This window comes from Fusarium sambucinum, chromosome I (assembly GCF_050947815.1).
Source record: "Fusarium sambucinum isolate potato_lamoka chromosome I, whole genome shotgun sequence".
NCBI lineage: Eukaryota > Fungi > Ascomycota > Sordariomycetes > Hypocreales > Nectriaceae > Fusarium > Fusarium sambucinum.
In genome coordinates, this window is record NC_139294.1 from 9,148,046 (window position 1) to 9,166,854 (window position 18,809).

General features: G+C 49.2%; 5 protein-coding genes across 5 annotated transcripts; 4 read left to right on the forward strand and 1 right to left on the reverse strand.

Moving 5' to 3' along the window:
- Positions 1-1,881: 1,881 nt before the first annotated feature.
- On the forward strand, positions 1,882-4,771 carry FSST1_005710 (transcription factor domain-containing protein; the record flags this gene model as incomplete). Its single annotated transcript, XM_083232012.1, has 3 exons — positions 1,882-2,051; positions 2,317-2,386; positions 2,471-4,771. The coding sequence occupies 3 exons, from the start codon at positions 1,882-1,884 to the stop codon at positions 4,769-4,771; spliced, it is 2,541 nt and encodes an 846-aa protein (XP_083089140.1).
- Positions 4,772-5,210: 439 nt separating this feature from the next.
- Positions 5,211-6,295, reverse strand: FSST1_005711 (glycoside hydrolase superfamily; the record flags this gene model as incomplete). The annotated part of the gene is made up of 2 exons (XM_083232013.1): positions 5,211-5,615; positions 5,666-6,295. The coding sequence occupies 2 exons, from the start codon at positions 6,293-6,295 to the stop codon at positions 5,211-5,213; spliced, it is 1,035 nt and encodes a 344-aa protein (XP_083089141.1).
- A 1,526-nt stretch (positions 6,296-7,821) lies between these two features.
- On the forward strand, positions 7,822-8,670 carry FSST1_005712 (uncharacterized protein; the record flags this gene model as incomplete). Its single annotated transcript, XM_083223787.1, has 1 exon — positions 7,822-8,670. The coding sequence occupies one exon, from the start codon at positions 7,822-7,824 to the stop codon at positions 8,668-8,670; it is 849 nt and encodes a 282-aa protein (XP_083089142.1).
- Positions 8,671-11,399: 2,729 nt separating this feature from the next.
- FSST1_005713 (uncharacterized protein) lies at positions 11,400-14,617 on the forward strand (the record flags this gene model as incomplete). Its single annotated transcript, XM_083232016.1, has 4 exons — positions 11,400-11,422; positions 11,644-11,779; positions 12,649-12,867; positions 12,923-14,617. 4 exons carry the CDS (start codon positions 11,400-11,402, stop codon positions 14,615-14,617), a joined length of 2,073 nt encoding a protein of 690 aa, XP_083089143.1.
- Positions 14,618-15,371: 754 nt separating this feature from the next.
- Positions 15,372-17,318, forward strand: FSST1_005714 (RING finger protein; the record flags this gene model as incomplete). The annotated part of the gene is made up of 1 exon (XM_083232017.1): positions 15,372-17,318. The coding sequence occupies one exon, from the start codon at positions 15,372-15,374 to the stop codon at positions 17,316-17,318; it is 1,947 nt and encodes a 648-aa protein (XP_083089144.1).
- Between the last annotated feature and the right edge of the window lie 1,491 nt (positions 17,319-18,809).

The window sequence follows — 18,809 nt, forward strand, 5'->3', positions numbered from 1 at the left end:
TGGGGATGAGCCTCTCTTTACAAAGGATGTGCTGGTACTACGAAGGTGGGTTGAACATATTTGGGCTGCAACAGTACCGCATCGAAACTCATAACTGACTGGTCAGTGAGTCTCGTGATGGTACAGTCCGGCAAAGCAATGTCCCGTAGGGATAATGCATTGCCTCGGATTCCCCTCTGGCGCACAGATATCGGGACAAGATGCACCGAACTTGGTGTTGAACATGGAGTCATCTCCAATTACAAGACCTTCTCCACAATTTCTCGGTCCTTGTCGGGGTTCAGAGCGTAAGAACAAAATCGGGAGCAGCTTCAGCTTAGCGGCGGCTCATGAGTTCCCGGGGGGGTTTTTTTTTTTTTTCGTTTTTCTTTTTTCGTTTTTCCCCCTCCATCTTTTCTTACTTGCCCTTTTTTGTCTAGGTATAATTCTTCTAGCTTTGCAATGATACTGAGGGTACTGTCTTTTGGTTACTTGCTTCCCGCCTTCAGACTTCATAATCTACGTCGATTTCGTACAGCCACCGGCCTTGGCTTCGTCTCCGTTACCATGCATTCAGCCATTTCTGTTTCTGCCACAAACATTCGGGGCCAAGTGTGCAATTGCGGGGTGACAGGGGAGGGAAAGGCAATGTGTGGAGAGATTCTACATGTAGCCTACCTAAGCTCGAAGTTTTGGGGAGATTCTGAAAACTATTTACTAACATAAAAAATAAGTTCAATAACGGTGAACTTGATATACATATAAACATTTCGATGTTTAATCCCTGTGTCATAATCCACTATGTAATAGCCATTGAATAACCTTGTCCGTCAACATGTTTTAAAGACAGAGGCAGCAGCCCTTTTGAGGCTGAATTGAAGACCCAAATGGGACTAATACTGTTGCAGGATGCAATGTACCTTCACCAGGTCCGGGGCAAAGAACTTTACGATATCCACTTGAATATCACTTTCCACAAATCAGATTATACCGCTTCTCCCATTCCCCGCTTTAGGTAGGTCCCCGAGGAAAGAGCCTGGGAGGGTGAGGTTAGGAGGTAAGAAGGTTTGAGCAGGTACAGCCTACAGGACGCGTGCGGCGTGAAGGTCCCGTCATTTTTCTCCGCATTATAGATCCATCGTAGTTGAACCGGACTGGGAAAGTCCACCCATGAAGCATGTGAAGCCAACTGCTTCTTTTCTTTCCCTCGAAATTGATCTCTTTTTCCTACAGTTCCACAACAACTTGATCGAAACCCAAGATCTCACAACAGTCTTCATTCAAGCAACTCTTGCAGCTCCGGTTAACCGACTGACAAGACCAAGCACTGGCAGTCTGCCCACCTGCTGAGGTAGCTCCCGAGTCCACCTCGGCCCACCTCAAATTGGCCCGGTCATCACGGCGCCACTTCCCATCCGTCCGAGGCACAAAGCCAGCAGAAAGCGAAGGGAATAGTGAGAAGACAGGTGCCAGGCAAAGAGGAGATATCAGTTCATAAATAGGATTCATGAAAATATTCATGCGCATCGGCAATTCACGGTATTGGTAGAAATTCCTACGTCAGGTACCTACCCTGATGTTAGGTTACTTATCCATTCCTCTGCTACCTATTTAGTGCTGTACAGGCCTATTTATCCTCGGGCGATCGTACTCCTGCTCCCGCTTGACATTATCCCGGACCGCGAGGTCAAACACGACTGGTCTTTCGCGCGCGTATATGCTGTTCACCATTTCGTCGCTTCTTGCTGTGCCTTGGACCACCCCTGTTTTTGGGCTCTATTCACGTTGCTCGCGCGACTGTTGGGGAGCTCGTTCGTTCTTACATCGTGCCGACACACGAGACCAGTTACAAGGGCTCTGGGAGAATCACCCTTACGCCCAACATCCATCTCACATTTAACCATGCAGAACGGGGCCAGCAAAATATCGGGCGACGTCTCGGTAGAGAATCGCCCGCCTTCCACAGAGGCAGATAGTGATGAAGCCAACCAATTCCATAGTGAGGACGAAGACCACGGCGACCATGAAACTCTCTGTCGTAATGGGAAGAGGAAACGTCCTGTCTCAGTCTCGTAAGTCCAGCTCCCGTCTCTGCTTGTTACCTACACACTTTTCCCAACCACACAAACAACCGCCTCAGACTCTGGCCGAGTCCATGTCTCAAGTTAAGGATTTGTCTTGTCCTCTTGGCAGATCTCCAATTCGATAATCATGCTGGAGTCTTATCTGCATTTCCTATACTCTCTTATCAACACCATGCCATCCGAGGCCACTCCATCGCCCCATCACTCGACCTCCCCACTCCCTGCAAATCTTGAACATTACACCAGATTGCAGATTCAATCTGCTTTGTCTACAACTACACAAGATTTTGCCGACACTGAAGCTAACGTTGCCGTACCCAGATGTGAGCTGTGCAAGCAAAGAAAAGTACACACAATTGTGTCCCTTATTTTCTACCTTGAACATGCTGACCTAATTCATCTTTCAGGTCAAGTGCGATCGTGGCCAGCCGTCATGTGGGTGGTGTAGCCGCAATGGTGCTGTATGCGAGTACAAAGAGCGCAAAAAGCCTGGCTTAAGGGCGGGCTATGGGCGCGAGCTTGAGCAGCGCCTCGACAAACTCGAAGAGATTCTGCGCTCTCATGCTGAGATTATTCACGGTTCTTTAGTATCCAATACAAACCCAGTGTTTGCTACCAGTATTCGACGAAGCAACCCAAGCCTTTCTAGTGAACAAGGAACACCACGGGATACTCATCACAACCTCTTCCGACCATCTGAACCAATCCGCACACCTCAACCCGACTCAGCCTTGTTTGGACAGAAAGCTCATGGCTCGAATTTTGCGCCAAGTACCCAGAGCCTTGATTTTAGCATCGCTCATACACCCAAGATGAACGATGGGTACCATGGTCAGAACAGATCGTCATTTTCAGGTGCCGCGGCACCATCTCAGTTATCGCCTATGCAGCATAACAACGCTGCTCAAGAATATTATACTTCAGTACAGCCAAATATCCATTCACCTACAGCACCGTTATCCTCGGCACCAGGAGCCTCAACCCCTGACCGTGATATGCCGCCATACGATCTTCTCTACGCACTAGTAGACCTCTACTTTAAGCACATCAACACGTGGTGCCCTATTCTCCATCGCAAAACAACTCTGGATAGCCTTTTCGGGCCATCTGCGCTCGATGAAACAGATCGAGTTCTGCTGCATGCAATCGTGGCAACAACTATGCGCTTCTCGGCAGATGCAAGATTAACTGAGGAGCGGCGAGAACACTACCACAGGGTCTCCAAAGAACGTGTCCTCCTCTATGGCATGGAGAACTCTTCAGTCAAGGCTTTGCAAGCCCTCGTTATACTGGCGCTTGATCTTTGCGGAAGCAGCAACGGCCCACCGGGATGGAACATTATGGCCCTCATTACCAGATCTGTTGTGCAACTTGGTCTAGCTGTCGAGGTCACCTCGTCGACTGTGTCGCCTCATTACCTGTCAATTTATACGCTTCGGGCCATGACACTATCAGAACCCAAGGATTTCATTGAGGAAGAATCAAGACGTCGTTTGTTCTGGATGATATATTTGCTAGACAGATATGCAACACTTGCGACTGCCTTCGAATTCGCTCTGGATGACAAAGAGATCGACAGGACATTACCGTGCCGCGATGACCTATGGATAAAGAATCAAAAGGTCGATACACGATGGTTTACCACCGACCTGCACTCCGGTTCTCCGGGGCATGACATCGACCAGCCTGAGAACCTTGGCGCATTTGCTTATTATATCGAGATACTCGGCATTCTCTCGAAGATACACAAGTTTCTCAAGCAGCCGGTTGACATTAGTGCTTTGAGTGACGTGGAACAGTGGCAGATGAGATACAAGGAACTGGATAACATGTTGACATCTTGGAAGTTTAGCCTTCCTGGGGAGTTTGGCAACATGGCCAAACTGTTTCACCCTGGTAGTAAGAACATCAATTGTGCTTGGGTAATGCTTCATGCTACGTACCACACCGCTGTCATTCGTCTTCACTCGTCCGCAGCCTATCCTACAACGAGATCTCCCATTTTCACACCATCATACAGCGCATCACAGCGGTGCCATGGTGCAGTCGAGAATGTCGCCGCACTTGGAGAGTTTGTCGTGAATAATGGAATGCTAGCAAAGTTGGGGCCTCCTTTTGCTTTCACCCTCTGGGTTTCAGCGCGCCTGCTTCTTGTTCATGGCTCGACGGTTGAGCGTAAGCTATCACCCCAGCTTCCATTTTTCGTCGAGAGTCTACGCGAAATGGGGCGGTATTGGCCTGTCGCAGCCCGATACTCCCAACTTTTACAGAGGGTCCTCGATGAGCATCACGACAGTGAACGGCAAGGGGATGGTATTACTCCTAGTTCGGTCAAAATCTTGTCTGACATGCGGCGTACGGCATTCGACTTGGATTTCCTCATTTCCCGCCAGCCGAAGCAGCCGGGTGGTTCAGCTCTCAGCAGACTACCAAGCGTTACACCAGCGAGGACCCCAGCGCCTAATGAACTTGAATATCTCGATGTATTTGATTTCTTCAACGTGCCTCGTCTTCCTTTCGGTGGTGAGAATATATCTGGTGTCAACAGCGCCCCAGTACCACCAGGTTCAGACATGGACGCGTCCAACGACAACGGTACCGGTTTGGGAGCATCGAACGAGTTCAACATTACCAATTTTATGGTCGATGCTAACAGTGACTGGCTTTTCAAGCAAGAAGGCGGTCCTAAGTACATGGCAGCTACATAAGCTGCGTCCCGGAGTCGGACGGGTTATTGCTATGTTTGTTGGAAATTGGCTTGAGTTCTGGATGAATTTAATTATCGATACCCCCTTTTTGCATGTTCGGGATTTATTGATGAAGATACAAGGATGATACTTGTTACTTGTTTGGATGTGCTGGTGGGTTGGAGTCATAATGGTATCAAAATTGAAGACCTGGTTGATTTTGAGCCCAGGGATGAATAACGGGTTCATGACACCAAAATCATTCACAGCAGTATTAATCAGTCATGTCACACGAAAGTCTTATTAAGTCAAGGGGTTCCACAAGTTTTTGCTTGATCTAATAAGAATTTACGTGCCGATATAACATCTCGATTATTTCCCCCAAGCTTGGACGAATGAGAAACGAGACAGAGGAAGTTGCTCCTCCTTATCAAGGAAAACAGCATACATGCCTGGGTATCTAATTCTCTACGGGAGTATTGTAAATATTACCAGTGCAGTACTGGACCCAGCCGTCAAGGTTCATCTTTTTGATGACGGTACTGAAACCGTTGGTGCCCTTGGCTTTGCCTTTCTTCGAGCAAATCACCTTCCGGTCGGCCTCCTTGACCTTTGGTGCACCCTTAGGATACTCGATGTTAAATACTGGCTTCTTGGCCTTGATGAAGGCGGCAAATATCTCGCACTCGGAGTATTCGACACACTGCTCATTAACTGAGAACTGAACGTAGGGCAGAACAGACTTAATGATATCGCCAGCGTTCTTAAGCCCAGTCGACATGTTATACTTGGCGGCTTCGGCGGCAAGGAACTTGACGTAGTCGATGGAATCCTTCTGAGTCAAGCCAAGGCCATTGTCGTTTTGCTGCGGTCATGTTAGATTCGGTACTTCAATTGATGATAGTGGTGACCTACATAACCATCGACATTATCAGGATCGATAGCATCGCAACCCTTCTCAGCAGCATACTTGATGCGCTTCTTCATGATATTTCGAACGTTTTTGCTCCTAAGGTTAATCCATTTCTCGTCGGGCCACCCGTCCATCGTCTTGCCCAGATCGGCCTTCTTGAACTGGTTCTTGTCATCACGCCAGTCCTCCCAAGATCCAGCACTGAAGTAACAGATGACCTTCTTCCCAGCCTTGTGCAGCGCCTTAAATGTCTCACCATCGTTGTCGTAGAGGTCCAGATCATATACGCCGACATTGGGCTTAAGGTTCTTGGCGGTTCTATCCTTGTTGAGCTTGAGGGGCTTGAGAAGAATGATCTGCCAGGTAACGCCGACCTTTGGTTGCCATAGGCTGCCACGGGCCTTTAGATAGGGTTCTGTCGAGTCATCACTCTCCGTGTTGGAGGTATCATGGCCGTCGTTTCCTTCCTTTCCTCGAGTGAGACCAACTCCTAGGCCAACCGACAGAGCAATTATCACTGCAAGGGTCACACCGATTGCAGTGAGCTTCTTCCATAGCGGCAACGATTTCCTCGTGTTTCCCGCTTCCTTTTTCTCCGAGGTGACGACCTCCGTGGCTGGTTTTGTGACCATGGTCGTGATTGTAGTGCAAGTCCAGGAACAAGTGAGTATGGCGGCTGGCTACCCGTTTGTGGCTCTCAATGTGCTCCTTATAGAGAAAAGAAGAGGATATTAAGGAAAAGGAATTACATGAGCATGCCAGACGTTCGAGCTCTAATCCCCATCCGGCCCGTGGGCAGGTTGAGGGCGGAGCAGTTGTGCATGGATTCGATGGTCAGACTGTACCAGCTCGTGAAATTCGGTAGGGAGAGCCCAGTACATAATACCGCTAGCAATATTCTGTACTCTTGGTTGGTTAATGAGCTGGCAAGAAGTGGCGTTTTTGCCTGTGGAAGAAAGCCCAAGCCCAATGAGGGAATCTCCTTGGGATCCAGTAGGCTGAGTTGCCGTCAGCACTATGCCCTTAGCTTGAGATCTAGAACGAGCTGAGGATTCAGTGGGCAGCCCACACAGGATCAAGGTCCCTTAATCTCATTGTTTGATGAATGCCAGTGCTAGGTACTATGTAGTCATAGGGCTTCGGGAGCATCCGAATTGATTAGAGACATCCAAAGCTTTGAGTTGCAGAGATCAGTGTCTTGTTTGATGTGTTGCAAATCGCCGCATTTGAAACATTCCGTCTCTTCTTGGCTGTCAATGCTTTCTATCAGGGTCCAGAACTGACACGTATTCTCACACTGTCCAAGCTCTTGATAGAAGTAAATTACACAAGGACAGTTTCATACCTAGATAGCTCAAACAGTCTTACCCTCTGTCATACCCTATAGACAGAAATGTGCTCAATATCACGACGATTATTGTGACGTCGCCCAAATCGAACAAAACACATAGGCATCGCAACTAAAAAATCAATTGAATAAATGTATTCTTGTCAAATGCCTTTAATTCGACTGTGTAAAATACCATAGTTTGCTTGGATTTGACCAAGATATCACAGTATTTCGACGACGATCGTACCCAGCCTGGAACGAATGCCTTGGGAATAGGAGATATAGTTTTATCTGCCACATTCCGACAGCATATTGATTGTATGAACTGGAGCGTTCAGAATTCCCCTGACTCTAGTCCCAGCTTCGATAGCTGAATGACGTGTAGAGTGACGATATTTGCGGACGGCTGTTCAACAACCAACAAAATACAATGACCCATAACTTAGATACACAGCATCGTATAGGCTCAAAGCGCTCTATGGTGTCGCAGGTTCATTGAATGCGAATTCGCAAGCTCCATCGAATCTAGCATGATGCCATATGCCCATGGGTAATTTAGCCTAAGAACCCTCTTCCAGTCCATCTGTAACCATTTCAGGTCGATGTTGTCCGAGATCGAGCCCTGAATAGGAAACTCGGCGATCAAGACTCCGAAAAGGACAGCAACACGGAATTAAATATGTGACGATGTTGAGCATAAATATCATACTTGAAGACAAGTAAATATGTTATCGAAGTAGCAATCGCTTCTCTTGTTGATGTCGTGGGCTGCTGTTTCGTAAGCACCGATACCAGTGTCAGTCTCATATCCATACCACACACCCGACCATGAAGACGTTCTCAACTCAAGCCATGGCCGTGTCAGCTTTGCTGGCAGGGCTTTCCCAATCGTTTGAGATGAGGCGACCCCCACCAGTCGAGCTTGTCAAAGGATTCGACTGGGCAGACCCATTCACGCTCAGTTCCATGGCGGCGTTCCAGCCAAAATGTGACGAAAAGAAACAGTTCGAGGTTTTCGAGTACACACTCGCAGAGTTGATGGAACCTCCCCCAAAGGGGCTGAAACCTTGGGCCAAGGGTCTCAAAGCAGTCTTTGCCAACAGGGAATACCCCGGAGGATGGCTCGGCCTGGACCCTCACGCTGGTGGTCGCAGCGTACTGCTGATGAACTATGATCAGATTCCTCTGGTGGTTCGTGAATGGATTGAACAGCAGGAGCGAACCGACGGCGAGGGCAAGGCGCTTTTCGCCGTGCTCGAGAGACCAAAGAACGACGAAGATGAGATTGAAGAGGTCGTCAGGTTTCCCGAAGCCGACCAGATCGACCGGGAGAAGGATAAAAACAAGGTTGCCGTTTTTGCACCTGGTGCTTTGTACGGTATCCTCCCTCTCTGGGCAGCGGGAACAAGTGAATGTAAAGGTAAGATGAGATACCCAGTCTGGTCCTGTGTCTGGTGTGCAATGGCTTATAACCAAATCGCAGACCAATTTGTCGACTTGTCCAAGTACAGCCCAAAGCCTGTCGACGGCGGAGTTGTTGCTTGGGTTCTACATTCGGAGCGCCAGCCTGATCAAAAGACCAAGGTTGACATCAGAGTTCAGGCACTTAAGGAAAAAGAAGTCAAGAGCGGTCAAGAGCAAGGCCAGGCAAAGACGGCATCAAGGGAAGAGTTGTAAGATTGATGTTTATATAACTGCATTTCCTAAGTATCAAGGTAGCGTTCAAATCCATTGAGTTCTAGTTGTATAGCTGATAGTTAAACCGACACAACATGGGGTTTTCTTTCTTATGATCTCCCATGCCTCTCTCTTGGTGCCTACTAACCTTGGTGAGGTACACCAGGAAACACAATGCACAAAGGGTTTTCCCCTACACATTCCGACTTGATTGGTCGAGTAAGAAAAAGAAAGAAAGCAATTTTTTTTGGGCGGTTGGCGTTAAGGTTCGTTTGTTCCTGCCTTAGAGGTGAAGATTCCTTGCATCCATAGCCTAGATGGGTGGCAATGCGAATGTAGTCCCAGCCATCGCGATCTGAACTGACCTCGGACCCTTTTCCAACCTCGCAGGTAAACATTGAATATAAACATTTCCCCCTCATGTTTTTGACCGCTGTTCTAGAGTTCGGATCATAACCTATTGCAGGGCTAAAAGACCCCAGTCCGGTTCGTTGGGCCGGGCATCTATCCTACACTATAAGTACTGTACTTGCGCACACACCGCCTTCGGGTATGATGCATCAGATCGACGCCAGCTTCACGGTGCGGGTTTGAGTTGTCATGATATGGGTCTGGATGTCATGAAGAGTCATTTACTGTACTGTACCTACCTAGCTAGTGCAGCAAGATGCGGTGGCCATCGTATGATGAAGGACAAAAAAAGCATGTGAAGATGCTGTCCAAGTCAAGCAAGTCAGCAAGAAAGCATGCATGTAGGCGAGCCTTACCGTTGTTTAGGTCCAACAGAGGCCATTGATTAAATGTGAGGCTTTGTCAAAGTCCATTGGCCAACCTCTTCGCATGAAGAAACGTCCATTGCGTACGACTACTTTATCTAGTAGGTATAGGAAGGTAGTACCTACCTACTTGCTCAGGTCTCAGAATTGCAGAAATAATACTGCATGCTTCAAAGATAAAAATAATTTAACCACCCTACCTATACAATACTATCTTAACACTAGTGTTCTTGGGCTGTTTATTTTCTTCATCCTGAGTTCAGTTCGGTCTCGAGTTTTCTTCCTTTCCCTAGGTTAAGTTAGCAGCTAACCCACCACCGCTAAGTGTCCCGTTTGTAGACGTGCAAGGTTAGCTCAGGCACTCGAAGCAATACGACGCTACTAAAGAACCCCAGTATCACATCCAATAGCCTCCGGTGGGCGATGATGTTCTCCAGACAGATCAGGACCGCGTCCGTGCAATTCACCGATTGCGCTTATCTTTACATACGATGTGATTCCCAATGGCAATGACGGAAAGAGATATTCAGACCTGCAGCTGGTCATGTCGAAAACATTCTAATTCGTAGTACCTCACGGATTGAGGCATGACAGCTTATTAATGTCCCGGATGCGGTCTATTGCAGAAGAGCTGGATGGATGGCAAGGAAAACTAACCTAGTAACTGTCTGCTTCCTACTAGTCTACTAGACTAACAGCCCAACTTTCGCCAATCAACCCGACCGCCAGCGAGCAAACGCCAGGACCTCCATGTCGTCAGAAAGGGGTCCCACAGCTCTCGAACTGCATCTGCGAGTCCACCTGTTGCAGATTTGACACTGCAGATGGAACTCATGGGTCTTCCCAGCAGACAGAGGAATAGAGCATCATGAGAGCTTTAAGGAAGTGTCAAGTCGATAAAATATTATCGCCAACAGGTCAAGCTGTTACCACCTGTGCAGCAGTGATTGGAAACGTTGAATAATTTCGGTGAAATATCCAGCTTGGAGGCTGGGGGTAACGAGAACAGTCAAACGAGGTACCTTTTTTCTGAGATGCGTTGTACAGTACAAGCGACGAGACCCAAGCTTGGCTGATCCATCGAGACGTACTCGTACCCAGGGCGTTGCATTGCATTGCATCGCATCGCATCGCATCGCATGCATGGCCTCGCTCGCATCACAAGCGTTGTTTTCGATACCTGATAACAACTTCAATCATCTCAATCTGGGCCGCGACTCACATCCTCTTTCTTCAGTTGTTGCTGCTTCAGCTCCTGCTCCTGCCGACGCTGCACATCATCACTGATTCTGCACAAAATCGAAGTCGAATAAACCCCACATACCCTCCAATTGCTTCTTACATCAATATCATCATCACCATCTTTGGGCTGGTACCTACTACTGTTACCTATCTGTACCTTTATCTTTGCACCTTGTTTCTCTACTTTCCGCTTTCAAAACTTCTTCTATGACCTTCTCTCAAGTTCCTCAGATCAAAACCTATCTCCTCACGGTATCGACTTTACGTATCGCTGCAATAATCACCCTGTTCTGCATCCGGCGAAGGCAAAACCATCTTCTCAAACGGCCTAGAATCAATCCCTGTATCAATCGTTCCGGTCGATGCGGTCGCAGCACCCTTGATTTGTACCGGCTGTACCTTTTTCTTGTGTCGTTACTACTGCCCCGTAGCAGCAGCCGCCGCCGCCGACCATCTTTAATTTCGCTCCAGTCCCCCCCAGCCTTGTTGACCAACGCCAAACCGGTCTTGTCCTGGTGCCTCCCCGTCTCGTCAACGAACTGGTTCTTCTCCCAGCCCAACAACTCTCCCACAAACAAAACAAAATCTCACTCGAACTCGAGACGCAACAGACGATCGTCGCAGTCACAGTCACCTTACCTCAAATCATTTCTACGTTCCCTCGATTCCCACACGAAGTCTCCATTGCAGTTTACAAAACACATTTCAGTCATGGGTAGCTTCACCTTTAAGTGGTAAGTCGCAAACTACTTTGTTGCGCTGCGCTGCGCGTCACTTCGCTGTACGGCGCTGCTTCGCTTAACCTCTGCGCACAACAGTGCTATGGGACTTTGTATGAGAACCAGCTTACTTCCATACATGCGCCTCTCTCAGTGTTGCTCCGCGTTGTGGTTGCCAATTGTCTCAATTTTGTCCATGTCTGAGACAGTTAAGACTGACACAAAACTTTCCATAGGGAACATCCCGCCGAAGAGGTTTACGTGACCGGCACTTTCGACAACTGGACCAAGAGCGTAAAGCTAGAGAAGGAGGGTGACGTTTTCTCTAAGACTGTCGACCTGAAGGAGCCTGAGGGCAAGATTTACTACAAGGTGCGTCAGCATCAGCGAGCAACGACCCGCAATGCCAACAAATTACTCTCCTTTTCCCCCTCCCAATATTCACTTTGCATTTGACCCCATTTGAAAACTCCTATACCCTTTTGCTATGACCGTCAGCGCCGAATCAATACTCTCACTATTGCCGGAGTCATACAAAGACAAGAACACGGTCATCCATTGCTACTAGCCGGACTTCTGCGTGGTTGGTTTTGCCAAAGCAAGATGGGAAATAGCAGCGATGCCCGCGCCGCCCAGCAATCTGTGCTTTGTGGTCATCGCTATCTTCAGACCTCTTTTAAGCCTAAAAAGCTTGGAGGTGCAATGTTGGTGGCTGCCGTAATCTCAGGCCCCTGTCCAAGGATTTTTTTCTTGCAAAGTCTCCTACGCTACCAGGATCGGGGGGCTGGGCCCCTGGTTCATTTCCCTGGCTGTCATGTCATGGGTTCTCAGGCCCATTTGGCACCTCGCACCATCCCCAACCAAAATCCCCCGCGGTTGGGTATGACGCAAGACGACCACGATCGCGACAGTTCTGGAATGCGTTAGTGAGCGGAGAGCGCTATAACCAACCCATATCAGAGCTTTTTCTTGGTCACGCCGGTAGAATTCTGTGGCGCCAGCCGACCATTGCGTTGCGCAGAACCAAAGTTCTTCGGTGCTGCCAAGGCGTCTTTAATTGCACTTGATTTGCTTGCACCCTAGTGTGCCTGCATATACCCGCACTTGCTCTCAGCTTCCTCTTCGTCATCGCACCAGTTCATTAAACTCACTTTGTCCCCTCTTTCGAAGCCAATTGCTATTCCTGCACTCACACACTTGTCGCAACCATTACAAAGTCCGTCGCTCACCGTTTGATCTAGTTCATCGTCGACGGTAACTGGATTATCAATCAATCAGCACCTAACGAGCCTGATCTTGAGGGCAACGTGAACAACTTCGTCACTCCCGATCAACTTATCCGCGAAACTCCGGCCGCCGCTATTATTAATACCGTGACGCCTACATCCACGACTGCAACCATGGCCAGTGAACAACCCTTGGAAAACAAGCCCACTGAGTCGACGACTCTGGCCGATAAGGTAGCTGAAGAGATGATTGTTGAGGACAAGATTACCAGTGCTGACTTTTTAGCAGCCTACCCAAGAGGATAAGCTGCCTCTCGAAACCCCTTCTGACATCCCTGGTGGTTTCCCCACTACCCCTGCGAACGAGCTTGACAAAACTATTGGTATTAACCCTCTTCCCGCCTTCGAGGGTGCAGGAAACCCCATCAAGCTTGAACCCGGCGAGAAAATTCCCGAGTCCATCACCGCTCAAAGCACCGATTCTCATGTGAAGCTGGACAAGGACTCTTATGAGAAGAGTGATGCTTACCCTGGTATTGAGACCGAGCTTCCTCCTGTCTCCTCTAACACCATTCCTGAGTCCAGCCTTCCCATTATTGGTGCGGATGTCATCGCCTTCAACTCTGCTGCACCTACAGCCACTACAGCCGGTCTTGCTGCTGATGTTCCTCTGGAGTCTAATGGCGCTTTCGTTCCTGAGGTCGTGAGAGAGAGCCAGGAGAAGGCCAATGCTGTTACCGAGGCTAGCACAGACCCCGCAGAGGTCAAGGAGAAGACAATGGTCGAGGAGGAGCTCAAGGGCACTGTTCCCGAGGCCCCCGCAACCTCAGTAGGCACAGCTGGTGTTGGTACTGAGAAATCGGAGAACACTCCCGACACTAGCCTCGCCGCTTTGGCCGCCACTGCCGGAGGTGCTGTCATTGCCGCTGGCCTCGCTGCCAAGGAGACAGTGGAGGAGAAGGCTATCCCTGCTCTCAACAACGCTACCGACGCCATCGCCGATTCCGCCAACAAGAACCTGCCCGACTCAGTCAAGGAGCAGCTTCCTGTCGCCGCTCAGGAGACCCTTGCTGCCAAGAACGAGGAGCAGATCCGAGAGCAAGTTTCTCCCGAGGTTCCTGCCGAGGTTAAGGAGTCCCTGATCGAGGCTGGAAAGGCTCCCGAGGCTGCTGCCAACACTTCTGCCGTCGAGGACAAGAAGGCTGTCGAGAGCGAGCTTTTGAAGGAAGTGAAGCCTGTTACTGGCATTTACGATTCTGTTGTTGAGCAAGAGCAGCCCAAGGACGAATCCAAGCAGGTCTCTCCTGAGGTTCCCGTCGAGGTCAAGGATTCTATTGCGGAGGCTGGCAAGGCTCCTGAAGCTGCCGCCAACACTGAGGCTGTCGAGGAAAAGAAGCTAGTTGAAGCTGAGCTCCTTAAGGAAGTCAAGCCCGCGGCCACAATTGATGAGACTCCTCAGGTTGCTCCTGAGGTGCCTACCGAAGTCAAGGACTCTATTGCCGAGGCCGGTGAGCGCCCTGAGGCTGCAGCCAGCACCGAAGCTGTCGAGAACAAGAAGGAGGTTGAAGCTCAACTCCTCAAGGAGGCCGAGCTTGTCCCTGCTGTCGGGGACGCAAAGCCTACCGTTGAGGCTAGCCCTGACTCTGCTGTCAAGCCTCAGGAAAACAAGACTCAAGAGCCCGTATCTGCCGTTCCCGCCGTTGTTCTTCCCACAGAGAGCAAGGCCGAAGAGCCCAAGACAGAAGCGCTAGAGGCTAAGGAGACCAAGCCCGTCAATAAGAACGAGACCCCTGCGGTCGGCAATGGCAGCTCGATGGTCGGCAACGGCACCACAGCGACCGGCAACGGTGCCTCAACAACAGAAACCAAGCCCACTGAGGCCTCGCGCAACGGCAGCGCCTCTGCAGCAAGTGGTAAGGACAAGAAGAAGAACCGACTGAGTTCAATCTTCAGCAAGATCAAGCACAAGCTGTCTGACAAATAGATGAGAGGACGAGACAACTAAGCTAATGTCGCAATGATGAGTGAGGTATCGGAAATGCCTCGCGGTTTTTTGTTTTCTTGCGGTTGGTGTCTTCGTTTATCAATGATTCCCCTGGATCCATGAGCAAGAGAGAGTGGTTACTGAGGGCGTGGATCTCCGTCATATACCTAATTCATATTCAGTTTTTACGCGCATACTTTTGATTGAAGCCGGACTTTATGTACTGTAGATTGTGTGCTAAGTCAAAAGAAAAAAAATATCTGCTTTAGGATACATATTTGATGAAGCCACGATGATATCTTGTAACCACTGGAAGTATTTTGATCATGTGATGGATGCGCCTCAGCAAATGACTAATTTTGTCAACTTTATGTAAGCCAAATCGAGCATTAATCGAGCAGAAGCTGGTAACGCCATTACTCTGCGCCGAGCTTGTCAACTCCGTCACGATTTGCCCCGCCAGTGACTCGCTCGATCCACCTGCATCTTTCATCCATCAACGGGGTCCGTCCCAGCTGGACCCCCTCGTGAACCTCAATCTGATCATTTTCCATCAAAGTGCCTAGAGGCTCAATATCTGCCTTTTCCTAATTATTTCGGGCGTGCCCACTGCCTGCCTTCGCATCTTACTAGGCGATCACTTGGACCTGTCTCTTGCCCCCGCCACCGGGACAAAGCGCGAACGATCGAACAGTTGGGCCGATCATTTATCTCATCGCAATTGAGACTTATCAAAAAGTAGCCTGCACGAAACATGAACCCCTCCACATCAAATGTGGGAAAGTCTGTCGCTGCTCCATCGAATTCTACAGCTATTCCAGCTGGCCCAGCGACCTCAAGCTTCGAATCATTCCGTCGGCCATCACAGGCTGGTTCCTCATACTCGCAGTCGATGCCTCGAAAAGTTCAAGGCTCCCGCAAACAACATCGGAGTCAGCGTAGGCCTGGACTTGGCGACAGATCAAATACTGGTCCCGACGACGAAGATGTCATGGATGACCTCAGAGCTTTCAGAAATCCCAATAGCAGGCGTGGTCAAACCTCAATCACCCACCTTCTCAATTACTCCATGCCACGCCCAGTCCAGGATCATCATTCACACTCAAGATCTTATAGAAGAACTCCAACATGGGGACCTGGATCAGGATATCACGCAAGCGACAAGGCTCGATACGTCCATGCCAACTACCGCTTCATCCTTTCTCCAGAGGGTACATATAATAAACAAGCCACGGATGCCGACACACACCTGGACTGGTCTCTTGTGATGCAGATTATTGCTTCAAGCGAATCGCAGGGCTCATCATGCCCGATTTGTCTTTCTGAACCAGTGGCACCACGAATGGCGAAATGCGGGCATATCTTTTGCTTGCCCTGTCTTATCCGGTTCATGAACTCAGCGTCGAGCGATGACGATGCGAGGGGCCGAGGTCCTAAATGGAAGAAGTGTCCTATTTGCGAAGACTCGATCTATATGCAAGACGTACGGCCTGTCAGGTTCTACGCAGGACAAGAAAGCCCCTTTCCTCGAACTGGTGACGACGTTGTGCTACGATTGATGGCACGTAACGCAAGCTCTACGATGGCGCTTCCACGAGAGAGCGGTTCTGAAGCCCTATATTCTGTGGACGACATTCCTTGGCATTTTGCTGCGAACGTCCTGGACTATGCTCGCATGATGAAAGGCACCACAGACTACATGGCTGCTCAGTACTATGAGGAGATTGCCGCACTGACCCAACAAGCAAAGGAAGATGAGACGCTCTTTGGGCAGAACGATGAATGGTCCCAGAAGGCGATCCGGTCTATCACGGCCGCTAAGGAAAAGCTTGCGGAGCTCGAGGTTGTGGATAGCCCAGCAATGTCGGCAAAGCTCTCTGCAGACGCCGACTTTCATTTTTACAGCTCCCCGCCGCATCTGTACCTCTCGCCGCTGGATATCCGTATCCTGAAAACGAAGTACGGATCTTTTTCGTCTTTTCCTTCTACACTTCTACCTCGCGTGGAGCACATCTCTACTGGGCATGTGGTTGACGATGCAATGCGCCGAAGGGCGAAATATCTGGGGCATCTTCCTCGCGGATGTGTTGTAAATTTTCTGGAATGCGATTGGACTGATATTGTGCCAGAAGAAACGCTGGCATCATTCTCGGCTGATATCGAGCGGAGACGGAGACGTAACCGCGACAAGGAGACGCAGGAGGAACGCGAGCGACTCCAGGCCGAGCGCCTTGAAGCTGCGAACATACGTAAGACCACAGGTTATCAGAGGCTTCCCGAGCCGCCAGAGGAGGATAACATCCCCCGCATGGATCTTGAAGAGTTCCTGCCATTGAGTGGTCACTCTGGCAGCACGCCTCCAGATCCTCGGCCAGGATTCGAGACATTGGCTGAGATGTCGACCAGCCCATCAAACCAGAAGACCGTTTGGGGCACGAAAGTGATCAATGGGTCACCTGAGATGGCAGCTGCCCAGCCTTTAGACGTTCATGACGGGTGGCTTAGAGATGAGGACCTGTTCGACACGGCCGATATTGCGATGCAAATACAGGCCATTGAAGCGGCCGAGAGCAGCGTTCGCCCGGATAGTGTTGGTGGAGCAGGGCCAAGCAGCAGTGGTGGCGGCAATGGTGGCGGCGGCAAGAAGAAAAAGAAACAGAAAATCACGCTCATGAGCACCGGGGGTCGGAGAGGTAACTAGGTCTATCGTCCCTGTCTTTAGGTTGAAGATTCTTTTCTTTTTTTTCTTAGGTTCTCCCCGGCGTGGCATAGTCGGTCCGTACTATTAGTCTTCAAGGTAAAGAGATGGAGTAGAGTTGTCAGCAACTGCATAGAATTTTCAGAACAACACAACTTTGAATAACCGGAGACGAGCAAGAATGGGAATTATGCTTGTTAATTGTCTGTACGGTTAATTCTGATCCAGCCTTCAACAAGCCCCATTCAAAGATATAAAGTAAAATGCCGCCTTGATTTTAACATTTCGGTCATGATGATCACCGAGATGAACCTTATTTGAGGTGATGTAGATACCAAATCACATTTTCGAGTTACTGGCTCAAGGAGCATATAGTTGATCAGCCCTTTCCAATGTGAAGAGATGCATATGTGCATTATGTAGCATCGTGCCCAACGAGGAGATTATGCATGTGGTACAGTAAACTCGGAGGCTTTCACCGTATAGTAGTACCTTGGTGTGGCTCGCGTGCTACGGTGCTGAGATCTGCTCTCAATGTCGATCGAAACTTCAAATGCGACATGAAACTCAACTTGAGAACGCTATCACGGCACTTGGGCGGGACTTAATGATTGATATTCGATCAGCACAGCAGACTACAACACAACGTCGTCATAGTTACTGGGGCATCTCTCCACAAAGGTGACTAGACACGGGAATGCCGATGTCGATATGTAAACCCAGAAGCCGATATCGGTACGTACCTACAGGTCATCGCCACAAGTAAATTCCTCTGTACATGTAAATTGTAACTCTTTTTACGACTTCGGCTAATCGGACCGTGATACCGTTGAACGATGTGTTATATATCCGTAGGTCTGAGTTAAAACCAGTTAAAACCTGAGTCTGCGGGTATTTCATAATTACGGACTACCCTATTAAAATGGAAACCGAGCTCTGTTTAGCGATGCTGTGGGGCTTTTCATGTTTTCACGACGAAGCATTAGTACCTAGGTAGGTTACCTAGGTAGGTAGGTACCTTGATCCGTAGTAGCAGGCACCTAAAGGTTAGGTAGGGTAAATAGTGTCGAGAAAGATTGAAACATAACGTTGGTAGCTTTTCGGTTGATGAACGGTCAAGGATTGAGGGGCCAGTCAGGAGGTGATGGATAAACAAGCAAAGAGGCATTTGCTTGACCTTCTGGAATAGGCACGCCGCTTCGATAGCGGGGTTCTTGTCGCTTACAGCGCCAAGATGTACTATCTGACTGTGTTGGCGGCTAGATATTCGATGGAGATGGTTCCACGATAAATTGTATTTGAAGAGTGTATTTGTCCTAGCAACATGCATAACAGCTAGGAAGTTTGCCTGTTATTCTTGTAGATCTTTCTAAGCCCAGCGGACACTGAATCTGATAGTTACGCCCCTATATTGGGTGGTAGGAGCTGAAATAAAATTGGGAGGGAGCCAATTCTCTCCCATGTCGGTGAATGTTAATGAGCTCATACAAGACC